Source organism: Centropristis striata, chromosome 8 (genome assembly GCF_030273125.1).
Source record: "Centropristis striata isolate RG_2023a ecotype Rhode Island chromosome 8, C.striata_1.0, whole genome shotgun sequence".
Taxonomy (NCBI): domain Eukaryota; kingdom Metazoa; phylum Chordata; class Actinopteri; order Perciformes; family Serranidae; genus Centropristis; species Centropristis striata.
This window is the reverse complement of record NC_081524.1, coordinates 19,953,037-19,968,200: the sequence shown is the minus strand read 5'-3', so window position 1 is coordinate 19,968,200 and position 15,164 is coordinate 19,953,037. Positions and strand designations below refer to the sequence as shown.

At 40.1% G+C, this 15,164-nt stretch overlaps 1 protein-coding gene across 1 annotated transcript in view; it reads right to left on the bottom strand.

Annotated features, from left to right (window-relative positions):
- Window positions 1–498: 498 nt before the first annotated feature.
- Window positions 499–15,164, bottom strand: part of LOC131976506 (ubiquitin-conjugating enzyme E2 E2) — a 28,041-nt gene continuing 13,375 nt past the window's right edge. The window contains exons 4-6 of the mRNA XM_059339569.1: window positions 8,281–8,413; window positions 3,790–3,937; window positions 499–1,267 (exon numbers count right to left, since the gene is read on the bottom strand). Of these exons, the coding sequence (XP_059195552.1) occupies window positions 1,170–1,267; window positions 3,790–3,937; window positions 8,281–8,413 (379 nt within the window). The 3' untranslated portion in view covers window positions 499–1,169. The remainder of the gene's footprint in view (window positions 1,268–3,789; window positions 3,938–8,280; window positions 8,414–15,164) is intronic.

Here is a 15,164-nt window from a genome sequence, read left to right as displayed (position 1 = left end):
ATTTTCTCTTTCTATTTTTTATTGTTATGCACTGAAACCCCAAGGCAAATTCTTTGCATGTGAAAATCTACTTGGCAATAAACCCAATTCTGAACTAAGAAAAGACATCACACATGTGGCTCGCTGCCAAAAACACAATCACAGAATTTCCTGGAGATGCATTCACAGGTTTTTTTGAGATATCCTGCAGACCGTGAGACTGACACATGAAAGCATCACACCTCGGTGATCGAGGTAATAAAAGCTGCAACAATATGCCTAAAGCAGATAAGCTGATAAGAACTTTATTGTATTTGAGCTGATGTCTCAGACTGTAAAGTTTTACAATCAGACATAAAGACAGTTCTGGATGTGACTGGAAGAATGAGCAGAAGATCAGTAACAGAGGTGTGAATATTTGAGGCCGCAGTCGAACACAAACCCCAGACAGAGCCGAGCGTTTTCTCACAAGCCAACCACAGTGTGTTTTATTGGGTGCTTCAGTAATACAAGTGCACAACAAACCACTCTGCAATTGCAGAGGTGGCGGGTAGCCAGTAAATATACAAGTCCTGCCTCTTTCACAGGCAGACCTATACTTTTGTGGTCTGCCTCAAAAGCCTTTGAAAAAATACATACAGTACAAACAAAATCAGAGGAAGTTAAAAAGCATGAAGGATCCAATGACGCAAACCTTCCTGTTCCATGCAGATAACATATTGATGACAAATAAAAAAAACAAGGAAAACAAAGTAAAAGCATATATTCTGCATGTTTGTTCCAGGTGCCACTAAGAAAATGAGAATACATACTGTATAGCTGGAGGACGATGCGTATGATATTTATAATATTCTGTTTTTTTTTCTCCAATACAATACTTCCAACATTCAGATATTGGAAAATAAAAATCCCAATCTACTCTTTGTATAAAAAAGAAGCTTTCAAGTCAACAAGAAACAAAGAACTTTTTTTTCTCGTTTGTGTTTTTTTTGTTGTTTTTTTTTTACACAGAAAAGGTAGATAAAATGTTGAGGTGGAGGTGGAGGAGGAGGAGGAGGAGGAGATACGAGGGCAGGTATACCGTTGCACTTAGTGAGTGTGCTTTGACTGACTAAGGGTGAGAGAGAGAGAGAGGTAGAGAGAGGTACAGTGAAGGGTGAGGGGGTTAAAGGAGGAGGATGGCTGGGAGTCTATGTGGCGTATCTCTTCGTCCATTGTTTGGCTATTCTGTCATGCTCTGTTCTGTTGGTCAGGTACTGTGTGGCGATGCTTCCCACCAGAGGGTCGGCTGAAAGACAGAGACAGAGAGAGAACATTTAAATTCATTAAATATGATCAATCACCTCGACTGAGCAGGAATTATTTCTGCTGTAAACTGAGGAAACTTTTCCAAACATTTCTATCCTCCCGGGCCCAGATTATGTAAACGATTGTGCAAGAGAAGACGAGTTATGTAACAAAAATGATCGAATTTCTGCAGGATCTATTGGAGCGTGACAAGGAGGACATATCTAATCATTTCGCAAACAGAATTTGTAGATGACAAACACTCCTCAGCCCCCTCGAATAACTGTGGTGCACCAGGTCCTTAAAAATGAAATCAAAGTCCAAATCTGTAAGTTTTTACCATTCCCTAATTGTTTTTCTTTACATGTAAAGTTTAGAACAGGATTTAATGCCTTAGTTTTTACATTTTGATATTGTCATTGTGTATTCCTTCCAACTTCGTGTTGAAACAAACTATTTCTGTTGATTATCAGACCTGTGTCTAGTGAGTCAGTCGCCTCTTTTACACAGAGATTCTGTAAAAATGCTGTATTGAAGCTGCGCCATTATACCAGCTATTTTAGATAGCACGCTGACCTTCCAGAAGCAGAAGAACAACAGCGTTTGTGAGCCAACTGACACTGAACAACCCAAGAAAATATGCATTGTCCTTCGTGGAAACAGGAGAAAGTTAATTTTCCCACACATTGCCCAAAATATAAAGAAATTAAAGAACATTTTGTCCTCAAATTCAATCAGAAAATCCCTTTCAGAGGACTAATTTAAACTCTTTTGGAGAAGACAGCACTACAGAAGAGCTGGCAGGAGAGGGTGTTGTTGCACGTCACAAAGCAAGAAATACTTCAACGTAAGGCACCTTTTGTCCTTTTCTTTTACCTCATTTTATTGTTTGCTATGTGTATTTTATTGTTCATGTGTGACTTTTTGCTACTGCAACATGTTTAACCCATGAAGTCACACCAATAAAGCTAATTAAACTGTTGTGACTGTAATAATGTTCACAGTCGTCTCAGGGGCGGAACAAATTAAAACTAAAAAGCTTTTCACCAGAAATAAAACAACTTGTCTTTAATGATGACAGGAAGTCCTCTGTCCCATTGGTACTAGTTCCATAAACAGAACTTGTCCTCTTACAGCCATATAACGACATAAGCCAGATGTATGTATATAAATATATATATATATATATATATATACACACACACACATGATCTACATATTTCTCTTTCTCATTGTTTCAGTCTTGCAATTATTAATTAATGAGTCTTTTGTAGACTTGAAAATGAAATGTACATGAGGTGGAATCAGGTTACAAACAGAACAAAAATGTTTGATTTATACATGATGCATTATACACTCTGAGACATTTCATCTGCCACTGACTGCTGAAAGTACACAAGGAAAAACATATTTTAATATATAGTGCGACATAAACTGAGTGTTATAGTTTAAAGAAAAAACGTTTTTATTGGTCCTGATTGAAGCCTTTAAGTTGCAGGAACTGACACTTCCAGGTGATGATTAAATGAAAATCATCCTGCCGTACCTCCTCTTGCCTGTCATTATCCTGCACTGCTACTTTTAACTACAACTAAGTGCCCATGGCAGGAAGTCTGCACATTATATTACGATTATAAAGCAAACATCTATTGCCAAAAGTGACTTGGTACATTTTCCCCTGCTGTGCTAACTATGACTGATATAAATGCAAATAGATTTCATTCCAGATCATTAAACCATCTTCCAGATTCATGTTGGCTCTGAACTATAAAGAGCTCTGCTGGGGGGACAGACGCAGCATCCATTTTTATTAGGGTGTGGTGACCTTTAAGTAGACTTGATTGCACTGTTTTAAATTTAGCTGTATCAATAACCAGTTAATCATATTAAAAAGCAAAGACAGCCCCTCCAGGAGCAGCAAAGACTGCACAGAGAGGTGCGACAATGACAATTAAACCATCATAATATACCAAGTTATTTCCCTGTTCTTCCATTATGCTCACATAGATCATGTTGAATTGAAAATCCCTACATATAAAACATTACGACACAGCTTTAAAAGGTGGACCACTGACCCAATAACTCCATCCCTAGTCCTTGTCCAGCCTGCACTCATGCACTATATTGTTGTAAATGAAAAATCATCACTATTGTTTATAGCATCGTACATGATAATATTCGTTTTTCATTAAACAGTTTTTGTGGATCTCCTCCGTCAGCAGCTCTTTCTCTCTGCTGTGAAAATGTGGTTTCATTGTTTACAACTCTAGGCCTGTGCCAAAGATCTGTCAGTGTTAGACGACACTGAGAAACAATGAGGGTTTGATTTGGCTTACAGTGCTTAATACACCATTAATAATCTCACCACATCATTTTTGACTGCGTGAAATCTGGCCTGGAGTAAAAAATTAAATTACACAGAACAGCTACTCTCAGTCACATCTCACCGAGGTGGATAATGAGACCTACTAACTCAGCCTCATAATTAAAACCATTAAAACAGACATCAGGTGGTGATCTTACCTGGGTTACAGTCTGTGAGCAGGGAGCAGATGGACAGCAGCACCTTGGAGATGGTGAGGGCGGGGCTCCAGTTGTCCTTCAGGATGTCCAGACAGATCACCCCCTGGCTGTTGATGTTGCAGTGATAGATCCTCGTACGAAACGTTACCTGCACACACACAAGTATACCAGTTTAGAAATATAAGAAACTGAATATTGTGGTTTTGCCAAATACGAGATAATAGGACTTCATACCGGGTTCTTGCAGCCTGTTAAGAGTAAAAGTCAAGCACTTCCAAAGTACCTAAACCAAAAACTTGCAGTCTTAAAGTCTTCATCAACACATCTAAATTGTTATTGAGAATACAACTGCTAGCAATCAAATTACAGAATTAATTTATACCCAGAGACACCAATTTATACTGAAACCAGGGGTTCTTTCTGCATGTTTTGATTAGGATTATTTAATGCTTAAATGCTAACTTCCAGAGTAACGGAGGACAGAGGAGTCATTTAAAAATCAATATTTATGTTTGCATATAACAGCGAAAACAGACATTCCTGTATCCCTTCAAACAAAAAAATTATCCAGAATAAGAATAATCTACACAATTACATCAGAAAACTTAAGTGCTTATGAGAACTTTTTTTGATACCCATCATGTGAATTGAAACATTTAGGTGTGTAAAATACCAGCAGCTCTCCTCATCCAGGATATTTTAAGTTTTTGGACATATATGTATGTATGTGTGTATTCTGCCAGGTTGAGCAGCTTGTTTTAACTAGGATTAATATTAGGTGAGTCATGGAGGAGAGTTAAAGTCTGCTGTGGGCATTTCACCTCCTTTTTCTCCTTAATTCACATTAACCCTGATGCATCAGCATCAGTACGAGTGTAATGGGCCCGCTCGATTGCTCCACTGAGGGCAATTTAACTCCATTTGTTGCTGGATGTGCATGCAGCCACAGATATACTGTATATATATATATATATATATATATATAAAACATACTGTCATCTATTGCAGTTGGTGAAACATATTATTTGGAGTTTTGTTTTGTGTTTTTTTCTTTTTTAATCCATCTAATAATGAATAACACCTCATGATATTGTTACAGAGTCAGACCAACAGAGGGCAGCATGGTGTAAAATCAAAACACAACCACAGTTTTGTTGCCAAATTGAATATTGGACCTCAGCACCAATGTGTAAATTAATTCCTTTAAGTGCCTCAGCACACAGCTTCACTCAGTGACCCATCACATGCACACCAATGTTACTTTTCTTTATGTTGAAACTGGTCTCACACCCCCTAAACAACCAATCGACCTCTGTTTATGTCGTCTGTCTCGCCTCAGATTTGAGCTTGACATCTGTTTGTTTCTGACACTTGACACCTCTCTTTGCCCCCAGTGCTCCAATCACCAACATCTGGCCCTCCTGACCCTGACCCTCCGGAGGAAACCTCTAATGAGCCTAGGCATTCCCCAAAAACACGGAGGGGCAGGACGTTATAAATAACCAACTCCTTCCCCTCCACCCCCGCCGCCTCTGCAGGCACAGAGCTTCTCTTCTGGCTTGAAACAGAAACGTACCCACCTGGCCAACTTGTCAGCTCTTGTTTTTTTCTTTGAGAGTCTTGAGATAAAAAAAAAAAAAAGCGAGTCAGATTCTGGGTTCAAAACTCCCAAGCCTGAGGTCTGAGTGCATTCAGCAAAGCTTCGCTGGAGCGTTTCTATAGTGAGGGAGTGTATGGCAGCTACAGGCCGAGGGGTTTGGTGTGTGTGTGTGTGTGTGTGTGTGTGTAGGGGGGTTTGGCTGTAGATCACAGTGTGTCGGAGGGGTAGGAGGTATTGGAGGGGGCGGAAACACTCAAGTCCCTCTGGCAACAGAAAGCTGGGCCGGAGCCTGTGGATTTGTTTGAGTCTGCTGTCAAACACAGAGCTGGTGGTTACACAGCACAAAGAGCGAGAAAGAGGGAGAGAAGAGAGCGAGAGAGCACGGGGAGGGGGTGTCCATAACAGAGAGAGGGGAGAGAAAATGAAGGCCAAGTGAAAGGGTAATAGGGTGCACTGAAAACTAAAGGGAAGATGGGCCCTGACGGTCTGCGTGTTCAATAATGACATCCACTCAACATCCTTAAAGCACTCTGCAGACAAGGAGAAGAGCACTGAGTGGGTCAGGATGTGGCACGACCCAGATTTTAGAGCTCAAAACATAATGATTCTTCAGAAGGGAAAAGTTCAAAACAAGCTGTAAGGAGGGTCAAGAAGCTGCCGTGCGGATCCTGAACAGCAACCACGACACCAGTGTGATTTAATGTGCTCTATCTCACTTTTTCCCACATTACGCTGTCGTCAACATGCATAAAAGTCACACTGCATCACTGTATCCATTCATCTTCTATATCTGCTTATTCTGTACGTCGGAGAATCTCAGTCTTCAGGCTGTGGACTAGTGCTGAGTCATGAAACATGAGAAATAATATGATTTGGTACAAAAATGCTGAATAATAAAAACACCATTTCATTGTCTTTTACAGGCTATTTTGTGGGATGACCTTAAGCTGTCTGTGTTGCAATTTTCTCATGTGACCGCCCAAACAACAATTTACTGATTTTGAAATGAATCAGCAAGCGAGTTATCCGTCAGTCAGCACCACATTTCAGGAATCAACATCTGTAACTTTTATGTTGTAACAACCAATAAAAAAAGTTCTGTTTTGTTCTCTGTATAGTTTTGCTTTTATGCTTTATACTTGTTTGAAGGCGTATTATGTGTGTGATAGTTAAGTTCATTTTATACATGCACTGCAACCCTGAACAGCTCCTTAGTACAAATAGAAGTAAAAGAAGAGGTAATTGTCTGAAGAATTCGCAGCGAGCGAGATGGCTCGTTGATGATGTTTTTATCATGCAACTTGGCACGAAGCTAGAAGAAAACAAGCATCAGAGGGTGAGGAAGAAGGGTCATTAACACAAAGACACCAACGAAAATGTGTAACTGGAGAACTTCTGTTGGCAGGAGAAGACGCTGATTAGACAAATTCAAGAAACATCCAAATTAACAACCGTAAGCAGGAAAAAGAGAAAGGGAAGTGTTTTAGAGAAATGCCTTGAGAAAAAGTCAAATGATTTATTAACAGGTGTGTGAACCTGTAAACAAATGAACAAAAGCTCTTGTGTCATAACTTTATCTTTCAATAAAGTCTGTGGCTGGAGGTTCACAGAGTAAACACAGGGCAGGAGGCAGAGTAAACACTGGACTGGCTTCCAGTCTGTCACAGGACTTGGCCCATATAATATAAGATAATTAGATTCTGTTCTGATAAGCTTAATAATCATGGGAAAGCACACAGACTGTGCACAACAGAAGAATGTGTCATTTTGCTTTTATAGTAACCCTTGCTCAAAACAACTGTGAATATATTTTTATAAAAACAGCTGAAATCAAAGTTCAAGCATCTAGATTACTATAAATGGTTGGGATGCATAGTTTGGATTTTCTCCAGCTCATAATGATCTTTCTTGCCAATACCAAAACGATAACCGTTAAATTTTACATTTCTGTACTTAAAATGAGTTCATAAACTGTAGTTTATGCTAGTTTATGAACCAAATCTACAAAAACAAAAAACTATTCTATGTCTTCAAATTTGATTTATTCTTTTCTTGCAAAGTGCATTAAACCATTTCAAAACATGCTTTGGCTTGATTTAGGAATTTAAATTGAATACTCAATGTATTAAATACTTGATACTGGTGATTAGCCAGAGTCAGAGAATATAGTTGCTACGCTGTTTAATTTAATGCTTAAAGTTATTTGACTTTGTATTATCAGCTATAATTTAATTATCGGACTGATACATCATAATATAAATTTCCCATTATCGGCCAACATATATTGTGCATCCCTAATAAATGTATCACTTGTTTAAAAAGGGGTCACTCCTGAACCAACAGACAGCATTTTAGCGTCTTTCTGCTGATTGTTTTTGTTCACTGTTCTCATCAGCCGTTTTCAGCACAAAAGCTCAGATAAACGCACTGTATGCGACCTGCCCAGCATCAGACGGCAGACAGATAAAATTAACTCCTATCTGGTGAGCACAGTGAAGCATTTAGCAAATAAAAAAAGCCCGATATTTTTTTCCTCAGGAGCTAAAAGAACAGTGAATATTGGAATTATTCATCAGGGAGCCAGGGATGTGACTCCAAATGATATGAACATTTATCTGCTGGTAATGACAGGCCACATGGCCATAACAGACTGCAAATCATTCTGCACAAAAAAAATATTAAATATAATGTGACTGTGTGCCTGTGATGGAAGAAAATGTGTCGTATATGTGTAAATGTTTCTTCAACACTGGTATCATTTCTTAACTTTTCCAGATCGTGAAATGACCCAGTTATGTGCTCCCCTTTTTCCTGACTGTGCAGGAAGTTCATACTTGGTTAGCTACTCAAACATCCAAATATTTTAACAGTTATGCCTACAAGCTGCTGACCTTGGGGGGTTTGAAGGGGTAGTCTGGCGTGAAGGCGATGTCCAGGAAGAAGACTCCTCCCTCGTAGACGGAGCCAGGGGGTCCCAGGATGGTCGACCTCCACTCGTAGATGTTGTCTCCTTTGGGGCCAGCGCTAGAAAATTGAAACAAAAGACGTGTTAATATGTTAATCAGCGCAGAGCATTGGACTCGACAGCCTGGTGTTCTAACTGCCAGCGGGCTGACAGAGATTTGGGGGAGAGAGCAGCTCAGGCGGTAAATGCCGGATTCTGACAAGTTAATGATGGAGATTTGGGGAATGCTGAAGCCGTGGAGGTTTGCAGGTTTTTAGTTCAAGGCTATTTTAGAAAGATTTAGATTATCTTTCAAAATTTTGATTAGAAGACTAGATTACTTGCTATTGGGAGTTGAGTAACTGAAGCGTGCGCACACACACACACACACACACACACACACACACACTGACACACACCAGTGAAAGATTGAAAGAAAGTCACTTTTAGACAGTAAGAAACAAGATATTTTTAAGACCAAGCAGTGCAAAAAAGATTTCATATTCCAGCCAGTTTTCATTCATGAGATGAGTATTTATGCTGAAGCGGAGGCTGAAGGTCACATCTGTTGTATAGGCTCAGTAATTAATGCTATTTCCATATTAAGGACTCCCTCCCCCACTGTTGTTTGTGGTAAGACCCTGAGCTGGCGCAGAGCCAGGAAGAGACCGGGACAATGTCCAGATCACAAAGCTCGGGACAATGAACAATCCCTGTGATTTCATGTAATTACCAGGACGGTGTTTAACGCCAACCCTTAGCTTGCTGGCAGATGTGCTTACAAATGTGTGTGTGCAAAACTGCCCGAGACACACTCAGGGCTGTTGTATAACTCTTCACTTTTATTCAGACATGAACCAATAATTTCAGACAGAGATTTTCCTGTGTAATAACCTCAAACGGCAAACTGTTAAAAGCAGCATCTGGCTCCAAGCGTGCCCTTGAAAAACAGGATCATTCTCCATAAATAGAAATAAGACACTAGACATTTCCTTCCTCCTTCAGTATCAACACATGCAAATTTCAACTAATCTACTTTACCACTCTTTCACACTGCCCCTCTCTTAAGCCGTCTTTAATTAGCTAATTATGATTACTTCTTCTCCGGGGAATTACTTCAAAATACACTGTTGATAAGGAAGTGGCCAATCTGGACTCTTGTTGTTTCAGGCACAAAGAAAATCTTTTTTTTGTTAGAGTGAAAATAAAATAACAAAAGCAAAGAATGTAAGGGGACCATGCTGGGCATTGTTGGTGCATGAGAAGAGGACACATACTGGGTGTTTGTCTCTGTAAACCTAATATTTATACGGGTACTGCAGTAATTGATAACTTCCAACATACACATGGAGGGGGCCTGCTCTACAAAACTGTCAAATAAGGTGTTTAAGATCATGCTCACAATAAACAGGTTAGAGAGAATCAACAATATTTGTTTAATTTGTTTTGTCAGGCACAAACGATGCTACCTCTATATGACCACGTTTTGTTTCTCTTCCAAACAAACTGTGTTGCATTTTAGTCAGTGAGAGAGCGCTATCTAAACCAACTACAGGAAATGACCTCCAAATACAGGGATTTATAGGCGCACAGAGACAGATGTTGACATCTGATAGCCAACAGTTACTTGTGCTTCGAAAGCTTGTCATAACAATATAAAGAGGGGGCGAACCGCAAGTACGAACTGGTGGTCGTACTACATTCTTCTGTTGTGTTATTTAAATTAGAGCAGAGGAATTGAATATTTCCATCATGCTTTAGCTGAGTTTTGGCGCAAGATGTGACGTTGCAAAAAGAAAAAGTCTGTTAAATAGATGAAGGCCTGTCCTTGACTGAGGAAATTCAAATTCAAACAGTCACAGATATTATTTGACTATACTGATTAATCAAATTGTATTTATATTTGTATTTATTGTCCCTCTGCAGATTGATATTAAAGTATCTCTTTAGATATGGTGCCAGTCAAATAGATGTTACTACTTTTCATGTTATAATATAAAGCCAAATCTGAATAAAAAGAACATTAAAGAACAACAAGAATCTTTAGTCAACAGAGACCCATCAGTCTGTTAGTTGGGTGTCAAACTGATCCATGAAAGAGCCAGCGTGTCTGAAGGTTTTCATTCCAACTAAGCAGGAGCACACATGACTCAACTCATCCAATCACCTGAACTGTCTTCATTCAGTTGATTTGTTGTATCAGGTGTGCTCCTGCTCTGTTGGAACAGAATCCTGCAGCCACATGGCCCTTTCATGGATCAGCTTGACACCCCTGGTCTAAGGCCTCATTTTGAACGACTGCAGCCTATCGGTTTGTATGTGACCAGTATGGTGAATGCAAAAAAATGTAGGGTTGTCAAGAATGTTGACAATGGCTACATTTTTTTCACAACCATCCAGCAAGATGCTGCCGTGGCCAATGAAATGTGTGCAAGCACAGACTCCATGTGAGTTACATTGTAACATGAATGCTGCATTACTACAGTTTATTTTATTGTGGCCATGGATAAAAAATTTGCCACTGTACTTAATTTCCAGAATTGTAAAATGCATTCTCTAATTATAAAACTGCAGTGCATCTGATCCAACTTTAGATTCTTATTGTTATTTAAACCAGACTTTGTGGGTTATATCTCACATCTTACCTGCAGCTGCAGCAACATACCCCCTCAAAAGCAACCGCTCACATTTTCAGTCTGATGCCAGCTAAGAGGGGCGGCCTTAAGGCATCAGCATGCTTCAATCCGACCAGCATGCCCACTGCAGGCAGAGATCAATCAGGCGTGCAGATGTGATGTAAGCAAAGATTGCACTTCTTTTTTCATTCTCCATAAAATTACTTTCGGCTCTTTATGTATCTATAAAACAGTGCAACACTATGAAAATGTCTGAGGAAAGATTGTCTAAAGTATTTGAACGGTTATCCCTTCTCTCTCCTGTCTCTGAGGGCTGGCTTTCACCCTGTTTTTGGAGATGGCCCTTCAGAACAGCTATAAACACTTCAGATGTGTTTGTATGACATGTTGTACAAACTTTTTTAATTCAAGCAAGTCCTGTTTAGCTTGCAATTAGTCAGTGTGACTGATTGACGATAGATATAACAACAGAACTTGTTGCGATCCCTCTCAAAATCCCCAAACATTACGTTCTACATTTCCTGCTGTTGACAGAACCACATAGACAGCTTATTTTCCTTGCTCTAGGCAATCTCCTCTCTCAGCTTACACTTCTGTGCCACACACAGCTCAAGGTAACACTTCCATTACCGCAACACTATTCAAAAAGCCTCCCTGACACCACGGTGAAAGAAGCAGCTGACTATTCCATTTTCAAACATCTTCGATAGAAAAAGAAGCTTACTTCCTTTTGAGGCTGATGAGTTTGTAGCCCTGATAATAACTTAGACATGATGGAAAGATAGAGATGAGCGAGCATCACAGAGGTCCTAGCTCAGCAGCGAGATTTGCTGTAGGGGATCTGACAACCACACAAGGGCTGTAGATAAAGGCTAAGTCAATAGCTGAATGTGCATGCCACCGCTGGCTGTTGCTTGGAGACCTCCTCCCCCCACCGACTCGGCGTTCCTGTGGTGCTTTGTTGCAGCTGGTTGAGGGCCAGCTCATTCAGGATCTGACAGTCTCTTGCTTGGCCATTAGTCTTGGGAGAGGTGAGCGGTGTGGAGACAGTGAGGAGCTCAAGTTGAGTCAATCCACAGATTCATAGCATCAGTGAATGTTCGCATGAGCTCCCATTCCCCCGGCTCTAATTAATGCACGCCTAATGACAAGAGTTAAATAGCTGAGGATTCCTTGAACCCTGTTTAATAGCTCTGCAGAATATTGTGCTCTGCAACTGACATATTCCATTCACAGTAATTCTTGGCTAATCAAGGCATTATATGAATTCCAGTTCTGCAAAGGCAACTTTAAATCAACAGGCTTATTTATTCAGTCTTCTCACGCAAGTGCTCATTGAAAATCAGCATCATTTAATCAATGTGAAGTCAATGAAGGCGTTAAGAAGAACAAACCCACGATAATCTTACACAAAGCCCTGAAAGTGAGAACGACAGTCAGATAAATATTCCATGTCACTCCTGTCTTTTTTCCCGCTCTCTCTCTCTCTACGGAAAAACAATCTCCTCTTCAGGCAGACGGATCTGCTCGGCACAAATACATGACGTTAACTGGTGTAACAGTGCTGCTTATGGGCTTTGTTGGAGGCTGCAATAATAATAACTTCTGTGTAAGTAACACTAAATCTGCAGTGCAGTGTCAGCCAAATGCCTTGATTCACTGAGTATTTGGGTCATTTGTTTCAAGGGTCTGGGATACATTAGGGTGCGGGTGTCCGTGAGAGTCTTGCCACTGCCCTGTCCTCTGAGATTACACTCATGTAGGAACCCACTTTGACAGCTGTGCTACTTCCTCTGCACCACAGCACCAAAATAGTGTTTAACCACAGATTCACACTGCTGCTCTCTTCCTTTGAGGTTTTTCTCCTTACGGTCTTATTTTTACGACATACACCAGTTCAGATTTTTCTGTAAATGTAGCATCAACACCAGCTTGTATCATGATTCAGTCTCAGAGTGTTTGTGGAACTTGTAAAGGAACGAGTAATTGCATCCTACGCTGACCTTGCTCGATGCCTCACCTCAACAAAGACTCATCAGTGCACACAAGGCTGAGAAAGATTGGACACCTTGAAAGCCAGAAACTGCACTGAGACCATTTTCAGAGCAGGAGGATTAAGAAAAATGTTTCTTTTTCTTCACATATATAAAAGGTACACTTTACCACACACCTACTTCGTCATTTTTACCTTTCATTCTCAGTTCTTGAAAACTATCCAAGCTGTGCCCTATAATCACAGACAGCAGTAATAATTTCCATATATATTGAATGACCTTTCCTCTCTGTGATACAGTGCAGTATGGGAGACCAGGGTGCCCATTTAATCATCCACATTGCTTTATTTCATAGACAGGGCAATCTGCACATTGGTGCCAATGTAAAAAGATAACCTTTATCTTTCGGCATGAGAGCCGGGCTAATCTCCGCTAAAATCACTAACCTATCTTGACACCCAGAGCCAATTCCCACAGATGCCAGAGCTCGGGTAGGTTGATGAAAGAGATGTAGCCATGAGATAGGCCTGTGCCACTCACAGGTGAATTCATAAAGTAAACTCATCTACTCTGATCTTATTTACAGCGAGGAAAAAAAGACATGTCTACGTTTTTTGTGAGAAAATTGATATGTTAAATATAAACTGAATTAATTTAGGGAAATTAGCTGACACTCCAGAGCAGATTGCAATTACAAATCAGATTTATTCTTGGAATAAAGATATAACTGAAATCAACCACTATTAAAAGATGCTAAAAGAAGATAAAACCAGCAGAAATCCATCACAGAACAGTATGACCACTTTACAAAGAAACAACTCCAAAGAGTACTTTGGTACGACTTCAAAGATGAGTCTTATTAGTGACAGACTGTATGCACAATTTAAAAATATGCATTGAATGTTTCTTTCTTTACTCATTGTCCAGTTATATTAAACTGTGTAACTCACAGGCATGTGAGTAGTTCTGATGGTGTTGGGTAATCTGTGAAATTTTTGGCCTGACCACAAAGTTAAACCTCTTTTCTCAGAAAAAAAATCACACCCTTTCAAAGAAATGTTATTTTTCGCCACCTTGCTTTGAAACTGATGCTGATATTGATTTCACAAACACAAGAACGTTTGGATGAATTTAGCTCCTTTGACGAATACCTCCAAAGACTTCAGTAACAGATGGTGAAAGCAGTATATTTAGGAAGAGTTCTGTGAAAATATAGCTGTTTGTAGCATACTGAGCATATTAATGGACTAAGTGCTGCAAGAGCGGTATGAAAAGTACAGAAACTGATCCCTGTAGGAATCCACTGTAACCCACATGAATTAAAGCTGAGCACAGCTGCTCTGTGAAACACACGACACTTCTTTAAGCCACCTTTGTTTGATACTCTACGATTATGTTACATTCAAAAGATCAGATAGATGGAATATCACATTCACATAACAAGAAAAAGGTGAGAAAACAAATCATGCAACCATGTTAGTAGTGTAAAACACGAAACACAGCGATACAAGCGAGCACAACAGCAGTATGTTCCAGAGCAGCCTGTCACACAGCGAGCTGTTTGCAGGTAAATAGCTGTCTGAGCCAAGAACTGCACCAAGGGGCTGATAAATAAAACAGGAAAGTAAACCAGTAATTGAATGTGAATCAGTATGTTTTGGAGCTTGTGAATACCGCCATGCACAAATAAAGCCATTATCTGCATTATTCGCCATTCCAGTTCGTTCCCCACGGGCACTTTTTTTTCCTAATGGCACCGTCATTCAGTTAAGATCGTCTTTTCTATCAGTGTGGCTGCTGCGGTTATCAGAAGAGGAACTTTAATGAAGCAATCTTCTTTCCCCCCGACCGTGAAAGAGCCCCAAGACCAATTACTGTGCAGCTCAACGGCCGAGGTGACACCTCCTTCCTCTCTTCTTTTGTCTTTATTGTCTCAAATGACATGGTTTGTTTTTTAATCAAGCCTTTTATTGTTCATGTGTGCAATGAATACTGCAATTACTGACCGGACGGTTTATCCAGCAACGGGGGAAATGGTTGAGTAGGTGGCTGCATGCTTTCCAAGTTGAAGGGAATAGCACAATTTTATTCTCACAGGAGGGTGACCCCGCATGCTGGGCTGAATCAATCTAAACAGCAGTCAGTATCGAATTCAGGAAGTATACTTCTTAAGAGAGGTTTGAAGAACTGGCCTTCCACTC